This window comes from Alnus glutinosa, chromosome 7 (assembly GCF_958979055.1).
Source record: "Alnus glutinosa chromosome 7, dhAlnGlut1.1, whole genome shotgun sequence".
Classification (NCBI taxonomy): Eukaryota; Viridiplantae; Streptophyta; class Magnoliopsida; order Fagales; family Betulaceae; genus Alnus; species Alnus glutinosa.
Genome location: NC_084892.1, coordinates 2,832,562 through 2,848,847, shown reverse-complemented (window position 1 = coordinate 2,848,847; position 16,286 = coordinate 2,832,562). Strand labels below are relative to the sequence as shown.

Here is a 16,286-nt window from a genome sequence, read left to right as displayed (position 1 = left end):
TTCTTTCTTCTTTTTTCTTTTTTTTTTTTCATCTTATTGGCTTAAGCTTCTAGAAAATAAGTAATGATTTAATATTGTATTAAAGCAAAGTCTTGAGTTCAAACACTGATCGACTCTACCAGTTTAACTACCCTATTTTTTAGATAAATAGTCTATGTGTTGAAAGTTTGAACATACATATGAAGAAGTGTTAAATATTAATTAAATAATTAAATTCATTCTTTTCTATCAACTTAAACTTTTAAGTAATATTGGTATCGGTGAAGTTCACTTGTGGGTTTAAAATCTTCATCAACAAATGAGACCTAACAATTGAACTAAAAATGAAGGTAATTAAGCAGTAAAATCAAAATTTCAATTAAGGATTTTTGCTTTGATACCATGTTAAATCACTAGTTATCTCAAAAACTTAGGCTAATAGAAAAGAGTGACCATGTCTTAATGTTCTCATTCATAATTTATTTGACAATTGATAAATAATTAAAAAAAAAAAATTATAATTACTATTTTGTTTAATTGATTAAGGAAATGGTTACAAAATGATGATTATTCTCACTTCTAATCCGAAAGGAAAAGTGAGTAAGCAATCTTATAAACAAAAAATGGTTGAGCTCCCCAACAACAATCTCAAAAGGAAATATAACGTACAATGTGGAAATCGAAATAAATGTTAGGAAATTGGTCAAACAAGTGACCCAATCATTTCAATGGGCCACACAAGGCGGTTATAGAAACAAAAGGGCTATGGATTAAGGCGAAAATATTTGAACCCCCACTTGGAAACATTAACAACCACCAATAAGAGGTTGAAGCTGAATATGAACTGTTATAGTTCGATGCAAGGACTGAAAAGAAAAGGGGTATCAACACAAATCCAGTTACAAAATTCACTACTTGAAGATTTGCACACCAAAGTGCAAGGAGACGGTAACCCATCAAAAATCAAAGCAGGAGCTCAAAGGACACGCGTTGGCGTGTGAGAATCAGGCATCCGCGCATGAGATCCACGCATAGGCGCTAATGTGTGTGAGGAGCACGCGGTGGCGCGTGGTGGCTGGGACAGGATGATGGTGGCAACGATGGAAAGCTGGGAGGCTGAAGAACACGATGGTGTGGCGTGTTGGTACTATGGAGGAGTGGAGAATGAAAGATTTGGCTTGTAAAGGAGCATATCTGAGATTCACCGTAGAATTGAGTACGGTACACTGGCTGGGGGTGGAACACGACCAGAGGATGAAGACAAGGCAAAGCGAGGTTGTCGAAAGAGGAACAACGGTGCTGCTACTCTGTGACAAAAAAGAAAAAAGAAAAAGAAAAAAAAGAAGACTAGTGACAAATTGGGGAGGAGGTGCGGCCGCACTATGAGGAGGCAAAGCGAGGTTGTCGAAAGAGGAACAACGGTGCTGCTACTCTGTGACAAAAAAAAAAAAAAAAAAAAAGAAGACTAGTGACAAATTGGGGAGAAGGTGCGGCCGCACTATGAGGAGGGGGGAGAAGGGAGAAGGGAGAAAGGAGAAAGGAGAATGGAGAAGACTCTCCCTCCTTCCTCGGGAAAAACCGTACAGAGGTAGATGAGAGCTCTCACTAAGGAGGTGGGAAAGTTGCAGGAGATTTCTAGTGAGAGGTTAGAGCCTCTCTCTCTAGTTGACCCTAAAATCTTTTTAATTACTTGTTCAAAAACACATAGTACAAGAATATTTTTCAAGGATAAAATCGAGAGTCGGAAGGAAGTGATTTCTTTATATCACCACTTATATTAAAAGTTTAAATTAATAGGAAGAGGTAAATTTAATCATTTAATAATTACTTTAACACTCTCACTCACGTATGAGCTAGCTTAAACTCTCTTTTAATAGATAATGCCGAACACGTGAAATATTTAATTGAAATGTAAGATAAATGAGGAGACATGATTTGATCTTAGGACATCTGCACTGATACCGTATATGTTAAATCATCATTTATCCCAAAAGTTGAAGTTAATAAAAATAGATAAATTTAATTATTTAATCAATATTTTAGTTTCCAGCACAAAAAAACAAGAGCAAAGATATACAAGCCAGGTAGCAAGAACTATAAAAGACTAAAAGAGCATACACGGTCTGCCAACTTCAAAGAAAGAAGAATACAAACGTGTAACGACATGATCAGCACTAGGTGTAGCTGGCTTTTATACATTTAGCAGTGTTTAATATATAGTCTCAATAAGAGCTAATCCTACGTCATGATCCAAACCATCGATCATGAAAATATGATCAAATTTCTTCTCATCACTCTCATCTGTTAGCCTTTCCTATACGTTGTTTTCATTATTCCTCAGTCATGGCTTCCGCGTTTACTCGATCCTTGCACTGCAAAAAGGTAAATATGAATATGTTAATGGAGAAGATAAGAGAGAGACTCTACAATGCTGAAACTGATCAAACGCGCGCCGGCCTGCAAAAGTAATATTAATTAATCAATTACCTCTTTTTAGTACTTCACAATGGGCAACTTAGATTCCTTCTCAAAACCCTCAGTCTCTCTTTCGCTTTTTGAGCCTTGGTTTGAACTTTCGTTTTCGTTTCCTCAAAGTACTGCCAGAGAGAAGGATTTTAAAACCCATGTAACAAAAGGGTTTTGTAGCTAGGGAATGACTTTAAAAAGTATGCATGCATCTAGCTAGACGATCGAGTAGTTTGAAAGAAATTTGCATCACAAATTACCCTATCGATCATGTCGCACGTACATTTACCTGTTGTTTTCTTTTCCTCTCAGTCTCTTCCTGTTTGAGTTGAAGAGATAGAAACAAAAAGGAAGGCTTGTAAGAGTACTTAACAAGGGACATTAATTCATATAAATGAGATCCAACCTCTTAACCAATCAAATGTTCAGTGTAATAATTACCAGGGCCTGTTTAAGGTTGGCATTCTCTTCTCTTAATTGGTTCAATTCCGCTTCTAGCTCAACTGTGTACGCCTGTAAGAGTACATATAATTAGATGTTGCATAAGCATATGATGGATATATAATTTAAACAATATTAGCAAGATATATAGTATTAATTATTCTTCAGATAATTACGGCCAATAAGTGTTTTTAATGATTTAATTAGATAATTCCACCGCTCCCAAGGGGGTGCAATACTTGTTCAAAACTTTTTTGACCTTTTATCTCATATCAGAATTTTTTTCAGTAAACAGATCGAGTAAATTGCATGCCTCTCCTTATGTTCAAGGAGGAGTAAGAAATGAAGATATATAATTATGTCAGATTAATCCTCCAAGTAAATGAGATTAACTTACATTTAAACGACACCCTGCGGACTTGATTCCAAATTAAGGAATAAGTTGATGAAAAGGCAAGAGGCAATCAATAATAAATACATGAAAATTTGTATGGAATATTTAATTACCTGTTTCCTGGCTCTAGACCTGGCAGCGGATTCTCTATTCTTGATCATCCTTCTCTGTCTCCTCTCCACCACCTTTTCCACTGGACCATCTATGATCCTCTTCCTTCCCCTTAGCCCTCCCATCTCTAACTCAAACTGACTTGCTGAGTTATCAACCTGAGCTGTGCACATCCCATCAGAAGACACTGGGCTCACCGGCGCCACTACTCCCATTGCCGGCGCCGCACCATATCCACCGCCACCATTCATTAACCTCCCACCATAACAAACCGCCAGCGGCGGCGCCGGCGGCTGCTGCTGCGGTGGGTACCCACCAGTACTCATCTTAGTACTGTTTCCAGCATACCCTGATGGCTCGGCGCTTGCACCGCCGCTGCCGGCGGCACCGCTCAATCCTATCATAGGCCTGTTGACAAAAGTGGGACCTACTGTGGGGTTGCTATTCTGGTACACCCCGTACTGTTGCTGCTGGGGTTGTGGTTGGGACGCTGGCAATATTGCAGATGTTTCCCTCACTACCCCTGCCTTTATCAGAAAATCCTCCAAAGTCATCTCTCCGAAAGTCGGCTGGCGAGGGGCAGACTCGGGATTCCGAACATTATCGCCATTATTGTTATCGCTAGTACTATTATTCTGATCCCCGTGGATTTCAGACCAGACTTCTTCGACTGTTTTCCTACACAGCGGTGAGGGAAGCGTGAGCGAACCTTGCCGTGGCAAGCTCGGCTGCTTTGCTAAAAGGGCATGGTTGGTCATATTGTTAGCGGTAGCAGTATTGTTGTTGTTGTTGGTTTTGGTTGTGGTGGTGGTGGTGGTGGTGGTATTGGTGGCTTGATTCTCTTCTGCTGTCCAGATGCTGGTCAGGAATTCGTCCATGTTCATGGAGCCGAAGTTCTTGCCGCTCTCGAAGAGGGTATGCTGGAACTCATCGAGCGTGAGGGAGTAGATGGAGGACTGTCTTCCGAGCGACGAGAAGGGGTTGTTCTTGTGTTGTTGGTCGGGCTCGCCTTGGGAGATCATGTCCGACTCGGTGGCCACCATCTTTGTCATGCAGAGGAGATGGTGTTGCTCATGAAAATGGCGATCAAACTTAAGAACCTGCTTCGGGAGTACAAGGCAGGAATTAGCTGAAGCTTTAGGAAGGTGTTATATATCATTCAGAGTTTATGCACTGGCCAGTGGTCCAAAGAACAGACACCATTTCCAGTAAATACGAGAAGGGAAATGACGTAAGTTTAGCTGACCGAACTTTGGAATTTGGAGAACCAATTGCAGCGGAGATAAGTGCTTCTCAACAGGTTGTATTAAATCTCAGCAAAGTTATTGACACATGGTGAGCTGGAAGATGAAGGACAGATGGCAGAGCCATGGCTATTTACTTCGCCAGCTGTCGCTCAAGTAGATGCATGGAAGTTAAACAGATGGCAGTCAAGCGGATGACAGTTATTTAGTTGAACTTAAAATTGTTATTACAGTTAATTTTTTTTGTTAAGTGTAATCGATGAAGTTAAAAGTTAGTTTTGTATCTTTAAGCCAAGAGCTGATAATCAGTAGGCGTATATATATATATATATACACAACAACAGCATTATGGTATTTTTTTTTTTATGAGCGACAGTTTACTGAGATTAGTCACTGAAATGTAAATTGCGGCCGGCAAGTAATTAAAATGTAAATTTCTATGTAATGGTCTTTGTGATATATATTTATCATGTTTAAAAATTAATGTAACAGTTTAGTAACATTTTTCACACTGATCACTAAAATATAAACCGACACGTGATACTCATTTTCATAAAAAAAAATGCTAGACATTCAACCTCTTTACAACTTTTTAAACGTGTCTTTGTGTCAAATATGATTGATTGGAAGTTGTTAAACACTTGCAACTTTTGATTCAAATCGAATGCCGACACATGTCAAAAGCAGTAAAAAAGTTATATGCATGGCATTACTCTTTCATAAAAAGTGAATGTCACGTAAATTTCTAAAAGAGTGTTGTAAAAGTTATAATATTCCATTGTTTCCATACATTTTAGTAGCAATTTGGAAAGAAACTGGATAACTTGTTTTTTTTAGGTAAATGCTTATACCAGGTTCCTTTAGTATCACTCCGGTAGTATGGGAAGAGATAAATAATTCACATAGAGTAAATAGTTTATAAGAGATAGTCCTGAGTGTTAAGTCTCACATTGTCTAGTTACTGGATGAAACTGAGCTTTATAATTTTTTTTAAGAAAACTCCAAATTAACTAATCATTTTGAAGTGATAATGCAAATCGATGTAGCTAGCTATTTGTTATAGGCTATTACACCTTTAGTATCAAAGGACTCCACCAAACAAATGGATTAGTATTTATCAAACAGTTCCATTTGACAATGACAGAATATTTTAAAGAATTCAGGAAGAAAAAAAAAATCTTATATATATGACCATGGTACATTAATATAACCAAACAGAAAATTTGGATGGGGTATGGGGTTTGATCCTTTTTATGACAAAGAAAATCTAACAACCAACTTTACATATCAGAAATTTAAGCAATTTATTAATTATTTTAAAAATAAATGTGAGAGTTTTTCTATAAAGTCACGTGTCTAAACATGATATGGGCTGCTTGAAACTTGTTTGAACAGGGACCGGTGACCCCATAAAAACTCTCTTACATTTACTGCTTAAATGGTTAACAATCCAAACAGTAAAATTACATTTACATTTACGACTTGCATGTGTTCTGTTGTGTGCAAGTTTGTACAGGCTAGGATCCAACAAGAAAAATGACACGTTTCGTGCATGCAATGCACACACAATTTCCAAGCAATCAGCAAAAAGCAACAAGCAACGGATACAAAGTATTTAAACATTTAAATGCCTTGGTATCTTGGGAGTCTACAGAGAGAATAAAAGGGTATCAAATTCCTGGAAATCGATTCATGATTTCTGCAAATACTATTCTGATTCAGCAGCTCTGGCTACACAATTAGCCAAAGCAGCACTGCTGGTAGGATGAATCAGAAAAACGTTTCTACTACTTTTTCTTTTTCTTTCATCATACTTTTTACCAAATTTGGCTGTATATCCAGGAACAAATCCTCATGCCTGCCCAATTTTTTATTTTTTTACCGTCCATATACTTTTATTTGGGGTGGCTGTATAGTATATAGCCTACTTTTATTTGTGAATTTACTTTGGATTGACCCGATTTGACCCAAGGTATGTCATAACCGAAAATAAAAATAAATCATTTAGTATGGCACTGAGTGCTAATTATATCATTTACCAAAAATAAAAATAAAAATTGCTAATTAATTAATTCATTATTATATAACATAATAAGAAAAAAGATAATGAAAACATATATTCTTCTAAAATCTACATACATATGAGATATGTTATTATATTAATCGAATTGAAAATGCAGCTGAGAATCTTGTATGATTGTATGGTAAGAAGAAAGTCTTATAGTTCAGATCTCACATCCAGCACAAAACATCAAAAATCTCAACGAAGAAATGAACATCATTCAAGGTAAATTGCTTAAGCACTTCATACCACGGAAAGAGCAGAGAGAGTTGCACTAGCATTGGACCCCTAGAATATTTCACTAAATGATGGGACTTTAGCCGATGGGTAATCCTTGGCTGACCAAGGTCCCTAAAGAATCCCATGGACTAATGTCCCCCTAATTACTATAAGTTGTCTAACTGATCGATTGATGTACACATGGTAGGAAGGCAATATAAAGAAATGCATCCCCTCATTAACGGCCTTGCCTATTTGGGTTTAACGCTCTAAAAGGAAGAATACTTTGGAAAATCCACCACCTTTCATGTTGAATATTCTTTTACCTCTTATATTTGATTATTTGTCATATCAAACATACTTACCTTACCTATTGTAATTCTATAAAGAGAGACACAAACCTTAGTATGAGGTATGCATTCTATTCCCTCATCATTCTCTTGCTTCCCACCCTCTCAGAGATTACCTTACTAACTTAAGCATAAGAGTGTTCATCGTAAGCATTTTCCTACAAGTCATCCGTCTTTGTTTTCGTTTGTATTTGCAGGTATTCTTCGTTGGATTAGAGTGTGGTCAACAATATGTATCATGGCATTTGTTATGTTAAATAATTAAAATTGTCATAATTTTATCACCTTAATATTTATCATAGATGTTTAAAATAATAATAATAATAGAATAAGATCATATTATTTTAATTTTAGAACAATGAGTGATTTAAGAAATTGTATATAGTATAATATTTTAAGAATAGTAAAGGATCTTAATCAACGACAAAGCCAGTTTTGATGAGTTGACAATATTGTGTGGTCAAAAGTTGACAGAGCTACCATTTGGGTAAGAGGATCCTTATCATTGGCCTCTAAATTTTCATCGACTCCTCTTACCCTCTAAACATTGATCAAAAACCAATCATGGTTTTGTTCTAACAAATATTTGAAGGGTGTGAAGTTGGTAATTGTTACTACTTTTTTTTTTTTTATCACACTATTGATTGCTATTTTTCAATCTATACTAAGCGAGTGAGAGGCAAGCTATTTAGTATATTTGGGTCATTTTCTCATCATTCCATTTTAAAAATTAACCATTGAATCTGTAAAACTTACACATGACCTATGCATGTATCTTACAGATCCAATAATTTATTTTCAAAATGGGAGGATAACGAATACAAGAAAGCATTTTCCGGCAAATAAATAGTGACGGTTATTCATGTGTGTTTAATTAGGTGAAAGAATGACTTTTATTTGACTTTTGGGGATTCAACTTTGGGTTAAAGGTTTAAGGTTTTTCTAAGCAAAGGATTTTGGGTCTAAGATTTTTCGCAATTTTTTTTTTTAGCAAATAAAAACTATGGATAAGGAAAAAGTCAACCTTTTAAGGATATATATAGCAAATTGAAAGAAAAATTGTTGCACATAAAAGGTATTGTAAAAAATAATTCTAATCTTATTAAGCTAGTTATAAAGTCGAGTTTTGAGTTGTACGTCAAGTAAAATGGAGATGATCCGTTTCATATTTTAAATTAGATTTCACAAATTTAATTGTGTATGTTGCTGGACCACATTTAAAGTGATATTATGTACACCGTAAAATGCAACAAAACAAAATCTTGACAGTAAAATATATCATCTTCATTTCACTTGAAACAAAATAGTTATGGAAGCAGAAAGAGCCATAAAAGTCAATATTACATATAGCATGCTATCCCTAGGAAACATGCCAAAATTAATAATATAAAAGGGACAAGAAACATCATACAATCCAAAGAAGGTCAATTTATGCTGAAAGACATTCTCAATTTTACATTTGTTAACAGTGAGAGAAACTGCAAATGATACTGTAAGTGTAAAATATATAGTGGGTAGTGAGTCCCCATCTCTTTTTCCGCCAAAAGAAATAAACAATATACGTGGGTTGGTTTAACAAATTTTCACAGCTTGTTTATTTTACCGTGACTTATTACAGCAATTCATGTAAGCCAGAAGTAAGATTAATGAAGATTTCTGCAGGGAATTGTGAGACCACCCATTGGAAGAAGTTTATTCGGTGAATAACCTCCCACTTCATAGGCAAATTCATTGTGGTTAGAATTATAGTGACTGCAACAATTTATGCTCTATGGCGCGAGATAAATGCTATAGATTATTTCAGAAGAGAAACATGGCAGTGATGGATGTGCAACCTTTTGTCTCTTCCTTCTCAAAAAGGGTGGGGGATGAACGTTCCTATAAAAATGGACATTAGATAGAGGTTATACAAAATCTTAAAAACTTTCAACTAATCTTCAAGAGATTCAGCTGGTTGATTTTTCTTTTTCTGGAGGGGGTGAGAGGCAGGGGAATAAGATCATTTCTGAATTGCACCTAGAAGAAAATGTATAGGAAAATCTAATTTTTTTTTTTAAAAAAAATGCGTTCTATCAGAAACAAGAAGATCCTATTAATATTTTTTTGACCGTAACGTGACCATAACAATCATGGTTAGATCTGCTGTAACAGTTTACCATGTGAAACTGAAAATAGGTGCACTACAAGGATGCAAGAAATCAAACCGGCATGCTATCCTCCTCATGCTTTTGCTTAGAAGAATCTGATTTCCTCAAGAAAGTTCACCAGAGATACCCAATATTAGAAGAACTATCCAGTACTGTCCCAGTTATTGACATGGCCGGAAGCTCTAGCAAAAGGAAGACCTGCCACACTCCTTTATGTTGCTTTCTCTGCAGAAAACATCTTTTTATGCAGCATTTAGAGGTGGGGATGAATCAGCCCAGTGACTGGATTAGATACTTCACATCAAATTTCACAGTTTCTAGATGCTTGTGAAGTTGTATTCAGTAATAAGTCTTCAATGACTTCATATTGGTGAACAAAGAGCCTACTCGCCACTTAGGAAATGCAATCCATTCAACAAAATCTTGTAAGTCTTCTCACCCATCCCACAATCCCTCTTCCGCAATTCATCGAGCAGTTCAAAGGCATCGTTCCCCCTCCCATCCCGACACATTCCCTCCAACAATGTTTTGTAGGTCAACAAATCAGGAGACATAGAATTCCCCAACATATCAAAAACAACATCAATCGCTTCCTCATACCTCCGTTCCAACGAAACACTGCAAATCACAGTCATATAAATACTACTACTCGGGACCAAATTCTTCCCTCTCATTTCCTTATAAAACTCAACACCCTTACCCACCCTTCCCTTCTCACACAAACCCTTCGCGATATACCCATAAGTATACGCATTTGGCTCACATCCATACAACCCCATTTCACGAAAGACCCGAATCGCCTCATCAACTTCAAGACACTTCGCATACGCCTTTATAATCATGTTCAACACGAACGTGTCCGGTATCACACCCACCGCCTTCATTTGCTTTGCTAACGACCGGACCGAATGTAAATACATATAACACACATCCAACTTATTGAACTTTCTGAGCAACGAATTCAACAACATCGTATAAGTCTCGAGAGTGGGCTTACAGTTCTCTGAGTTAAACATTTTCTTGTACACATCGAAGGCACGATTAAACAGAGATCCTCGAGCGCAACAGAACTTGATAATGGAATTGTAAAGAGGGACGCTAATGTCGCAGGCGCCGGCGAGTACCTCTTCGACAAGGGTCTCGGCGTTGCGGTAGCGCTTGCCGGTGATTAGAATCTTAATGACGGTTAGGTAGGTGACGTGGTTGTGCTTGTAGCCGCGCTGCAGTGCTGTCCATCGGAAGAGGTCGAGGGCGAGGTCGGGGTCGGATTGGGACCAGAGGGCGTATTCCACGTCGGAGGGGGTGAACCCGGGCTTGAGCTTCTGGACCCACGTCTCGAATTGGTTTTCAAGAGGGGTTTTAGTTCTGGGATTGGGGTTTTGTGATGGAGGGGAGGAGAGGGAACGGTAGAAGAGAGAGAGGAGGGAGGGTTTAGGGTTGAGGCGGAGAGAAGAGAGAGATGGGAATGGAGGAGAAAGGATGTTGCGGTTGCGGAGAGCGGAGGTCCTCAGTAGGCGATGCAACGGTGGATGCATTGTTTGTCACAGTGACAGCAACAGAGGGAGAGAGAGGTTTGTTGAAACTGCTTCAAATTGATGCCACGTCTGGTAACCTATCAAATATGAGCCGTCGATCGTGCTTAATCCGAGAACATTCTTAAAAGAGTTTGGCTACTATGTATTGCAGAATTTGCAGCATAGCACAGCTCTTTAGTTCACAGCTGCTTCCCATGAAGAACCTCTGCAGTCATCCAACGGTCTACAACGAGTCAAATGTTTTACTTTAAATAATCAACTAAGAACCTTTTAACCCCTCAAAAAAAAAAAAGTTTCTTTTTCTTCTTTTTTTTTTTTAAATAAATAAAATTTTAGGGAAAAATGGAAAAAAAGCCTTATAATCTAACGGCCTATTTTAGAATAGTCTCATGAATTTTTAAGTGTACTAATATGACCTATCAAACTATCAACGTGTGCAAAAAAAATCAACTTTTATCAAAATATTTCTATACTACTATTCTCTTTAAAAAAAAAAAAACTAAATTATATTTTCTAAAAAAAAAAAGAAAAAAGGATAAATGTAAAATCAATCCATGCGGCTGGCATAAATTACAAATCGTTTAGTGCAGAATAAAAAAATAATTTGAAGGTCTTTAAGGTAGGAAAAAAATAATAATTTTGTTATTATAATCAAATTCTGTCAAAATACTTGACTGATTTTGTTAGTATCAACGTTAATACCAATAAAATGATGATGTTTCTTACTAAAAAAAATTAATTAAAATTTTTTATCATTTATTTTCTTTCTTTTTTAATTAAAAAATTTTAATCTTTTAATTTCTTTAATTTCTTATTTTTTTAAATAGTTTTTTTTTTTTAGAGGATAAGGGTATTATAGGAATGTTTCAATAAAAGTTGCTTTTTTTTACACACTTTGGTAGTTTGATAAGTCACATTAATACACTTAGTTTAAGGAGCTATTCTAAAATTGATTGTTAGTTCATGAAACTTTTTTTTTTTTTATAATTTTTCACAAAATTTTAATTTTATCCCTTCCAAACCTAAAATTTTAGTTCTCTCGTGACCATGGGCCTCGTTTAAGGGCCTCATTTTTTTATCTACTAGTGGGTGAAAACCAAGCTAAAATTATAAGGCTATGTTTGGATAATCCAAATTTTTTATTATTTTTAGAAAACATGTTTGGGTGAGCTTTTTAAATTTAAATTTTACTCAAATTTTATCAAACTTTTTTATAATTTTATTTCAAATTCTCTAAACCATTCTATCATAATTCTAAAAAGCAAATTAAAATAGACTGAATATGATTTTTGGTTTAGGACTGGCTCAAATCAAAGAAAAGGGCCCGCATATAAGCGCAGATGGGGATTATCGTTGAAGTTGGAAAAGAGACAAAGCCACTTTCAATTTGTATGTGCTTGTTATGATGTTATTTCCTGGCGAAGTTTTCTTTTAAATTGAATTTGAATAAATTTTTTTAATCAGTCTATTAAATTGATCTAAAATTGATATATGTTCTTAGACTACATAATTTTCATATGCATTTATATTTTGTTAATTTTATTAAAAATGTCGACGAGAATTGCGTACTCTCATGACAGATAGCGTGTCCGAACCAGAAATTCTTATGACCAAAGGTTACGAGTCAAAAAGATTTATTGGTAAAGCTTAGAGCAGAAGTAGTAGTTACCCTATATTGGTTCTCTTCCCTATATTTAGGGAAAATTTCATAAAAAACATCAAAAAACTTCCCACAGCAGATACCCTACATTTAGATGAGGGGGTTGAAAATGAATAGTAATTCCCTATGTATACATGTCTACTATTCCTTCCTTATGTATTATTTTAATATAAAAGAAGTATAATTAATTGATATATAGAAGAGAGGAAAAGTAGGAAAGAGAGAAAAATAATATTTAATTGATATAGAGAAATATAAGGGAATCTATTGTGGGGTATTTTTTTATAGGGAAACAAAAAGTAGTTTTGTTCCAAAAATATAAGGAAAATGGTTGGAAATCTGCTGGTCGTGCTCTTTAGAGCACTAGTAGTAGCAGTTACCCTAAATTGGTTCCCTTCCCTATATTTAGGAAAAATTTCATGAAAAATACCAAAAAACCTCCCACAACAGATGCCCTATATTTAGATGAGAGAGTTGGGAATGAATAGTGATTCCCTATGTATACATGTCAACTATTCATTCTCTATGTATTATTTTAATATAAAAGAAGTATAATTAATTGATATAAGAAAGAGAGAAAAAGAATAAAATAAGAATAAAAAAAAATATTTAATTGATATAGGTAAAAGTAAGGGAATCTATTGTGGGGTATTTTTTTATAGGGAAGCAAAAAGTAGTTTTATTCCTTAAATATAAAGAAAATGGTTAAAAATCTGCTGCTAATGCTCTTAGTAGGCTAAATTCTTATATTTTACCTTAACTTTTTTTATTATTATTTTTTAAAAATTTAGGGAGCTATTGCCTACACCGCCCCTAAATTTTAGGGTTTATTTCTCATTTCATCTAAAATAATTCACGTATTATCTGATCCAACGCTTGCATCATGTTATTGCTTAAAGTTGAAGCATCACACGGATAGAAAACATGATGTCACTGGAAACAGCATCGAATCCAAAAATCATCACATCGCCAAAATTAAAACAGGTGGAACTAATCATGTTTCAGTAGCCTACACTACTCCCTTCACTCCCAAGCAAAGTGTAACGGCAAAGTTACCAAAGTACCCACTGTAATTATGGTCGTTGACTTTAAGTCTAAACATGGCGTGAAAGTCCCACTAATTAATTTAATTATTCCAAATAATTATCAATTATATGTAGCCGATTCTTATTGGCAGAGGAGATTATTGGCAGGACCCATTTAGATGATTATGTGCCTTGAATCTTGCAAATGAAATTGTTAAATCTTAGAGCACCGCTAAAAGTATAACTTTTATTTCAATTTTTCTTAAGACACTTACCACTACGGCCACTAAACAATTAAATTTGATTGTACCTAACGTGATGGTTGCACATTGACAAATGTCAGTTTGTAAGTCTACGTCCACATGATACTGTCACGTCAATTTGTAAGACAGTTAGAGTAAAAATTATAATACTCAAAACATTTTCCTAAATCTTCGTTTGGGTTTGCAATTACAAAACGTGCAACTTAAAAATAACAAATTTAAAATGTTCAATTTGAAAACACAATTTTTAAAAAGCATTTAATAAAATCGTAGTATAACTTTTAAAATCCTGTGTTTTAAAAAACACACTACCTTACCTGTGATTTGAGAACACATAATTTTTCTACATTTTCAAAACGAAACTTTTTAAAATGAGAAATGCTAGAGGTACCAAATCTTTTACTAAGAGATGAGTACTAAGATGATGTGGAGCTTATTCATTGGTATCTGTAGCATTATTTTTTATTAATTGTTTTGATCATATCCAATGAATAAGCTCCACATCATCTTGGTACCCATCTCTTGGTAAAAAATTTGGTACCCATAGCATTTCTCTTTTAAAATTGTACTGCGAACAATATATTTTATTCGATTTGATTTAAAATGACCGCAAAGCACTCTTATAATGCAATCAATTAAGGAGCCTACTTGGCTTTAAATGTAAGGACATTAAAGTAATTTTCAACTCTATCTACCTCTATAAAATCCCATCGATCTAAACTGACATTCGGAGAATCCGATTCAAAGAAGTGAATAAAAATGTCTCCAATTTTGACCATTTTGCTTGTCACAATGTCCCTCCTTTGTGCTGCAACACTGGCCTCAGACCCCGACCCAGTTCAGGATTTTTGCATACCCGACCCGAGATACGGTTCCTTAAAAGTTGCTCACCTTGCTACTCTCCCATGCAAGAATTCATCGGAGGCCACCACCGATGACTTTGTCTTCTCCGGCGTGAAGAAAGCCGGAAACTTCTCCGCAGACACCGGCCTTGCAGCCATACCGGTGAACCCAACCGTTTTTCCAGGCCTCAACACGCTAGGCATGTCATTCATACGCGCTGACCTTAAAGTTGGTGGAATAAACCCACCACATTTCCACCCAAGAGCCACTGAAATTGCATATGTGGTGGAGGGAAGTGTATATTCAGGCTTTGTGGATTCCACCAGCCGGGTTTTTGCAAGAACAGTCGAGCAAGGGGAGGTCATGGTGTACCCCAGAGGCCTGGTGCATTTCCAAATGAATGTGGGGGATAAGCCTGCAACCATATTTGGTAGCTTCAATAGCCAAAACCCTGGATCCCAGAAAATCCCAGCTGCCATTTTTGGATCTGGGATCAATGAGGAGCTTTTAGAGAAGGCTTTTGGATTGAGTCCTAAGCAAATTGGGATGATGAGAAGAAGGTTTGATCCCAAAAAGGTGAAGTAAAGGTTGAAAGAATGATATTTTGTGGCTGTTAATTCTAGTTTTACTGGATAATATGTGTTTCGAGTATTATAGAATGGCTGTTTCTTTGGGATCTCACAGAGATGTTTGGTCACTTCATAATTTTCATTTTTTTTTTCTTTCCCTTTTTTCTATTTTCTTTTTTAGTTGTTATATATAAATAATAAGAATATTAACAACAATAAAGGTAATGTAGATGAAATTGATAAATTAATTAAAGCCAATCTCACATAATTAGGGACAGTACCTTGCCGACTGAGGTTGATCATGAGCATAGCCACAAACATAAGTGTGCATGAGTAATGTGTCATCATCACTCCAACCCCCAAAAGCAGGGGTGAGCTGTAAAGACTAAAAATAATTGCTACAAAAATAAAGAAAAAAAAAATCACACTATACTAAAATTGCCATAATTATTGTCATCTTCTCCACAAGCCATCAAGACATTATAAAAATGAGTAATGGATTCTCACATCTAAGTAATAATAACATGACTATAACAGTGTTGTGAAGAACATTACAGCTTTTATTATAAGTCTTTTATAAACTGATGTGACAGTTCACGTGCATTACAATTTTTATTATAAATCTCTCATAAACTAATGTGACAGTTCACGTGACACTTACTACGTCAACTACTAAACAATTAAATTTACTTATTAAATAGTATTGCTTTTTTTTTTTTTCTTTTTTTTTTAACCCATATTTTACCGCATGGCACTCATGTGAACTGTCACAAAGGTTGTAAGAAATTGTTAAAGTTGCAATACCTCAAGCATTTTCCTAACAACAAGTAGTGCATCTAATACTATTACGAGTAATGCTACACATCATCCCCTTGTCTTTCTTTTGTCCCCCTAAAATTGATGTGGCTCTTAAAATCACCATTAAATTTTTGATATATTACTCTTGGATTTTGATCTAATGGTGATTTTAAGAGCTAC

General features: G+C 35.5%; 3 protein-coding genes across 3 annotated transcripts; 1 reads left to right on the top strand and 2 right to left on the bottom strand.

Moving 5' to 3' along the window:
• Positions 1-2,145: 2,145 nt before the first annotated feature.
• LOC133874035 (protein ABSCISIC ACID-INSENSITIVE 5-like) lies at positions 2,146-4,556 on the bottom strand. The gene is made up of 5 exons (XM_062311865.1): positions 3,394-4,556; positions 2,887-2,958; positions 2,735-2,764; positions 2,467-2,576; positions 2,146-2,351 (listed from the first exon to the last, which is right to left on the bottom strand). Exons 1-4 carry the CDS (start codon positions 4,441-4,443, stop codon positions 2,481-2,483), a joined length of 1,248 nt encoding a protein of 415 aa, XP_062167849.1. The 5' UTR covers positions 4,444-4,556; the 3' UTR covers positions 2,146-2,351; positions 2,467-2,480.
• Positions 4,557-9,333: 4,777 nt separating this feature from the next.
• Positions 9,334-11,004, bottom strand: LOC133873535 (pentatricopeptide repeat-containing protein At3g25210, mitochondrial). The gene has a single exon (XM_062311249.1). It carries the CDS (start codon positions 10,946-10,948, stop codon positions 9,797-9,799), a length of 1,152 nt encoding a protein of 383 aa, XP_062167233.1. The 5' UTR covers positions 10,949-11,004; the 3' UTR covers positions 9,334-9,796.
• Positions 11,005-14,638: 3,634 nt separating this feature from the next.
• On the top strand, positions 14,639-15,420 carry LOC133873600 (germin-like protein subfamily 3 member 2). Its single transcript, XM_062311331.1, has one exon. It carries the CDS (start codon positions 14,656-14,658, stop codon positions 15,322-15,324), a length of 669 nt encoding a protein of 222 aa, XP_062167315.1. The 5' UTR covers positions 14,639-14,655; the 3' UTR covers positions 15,325-15,420.
• The last annotated feature ends 866 nt before the right edge of the window (positions 15,421-16,286 follow it).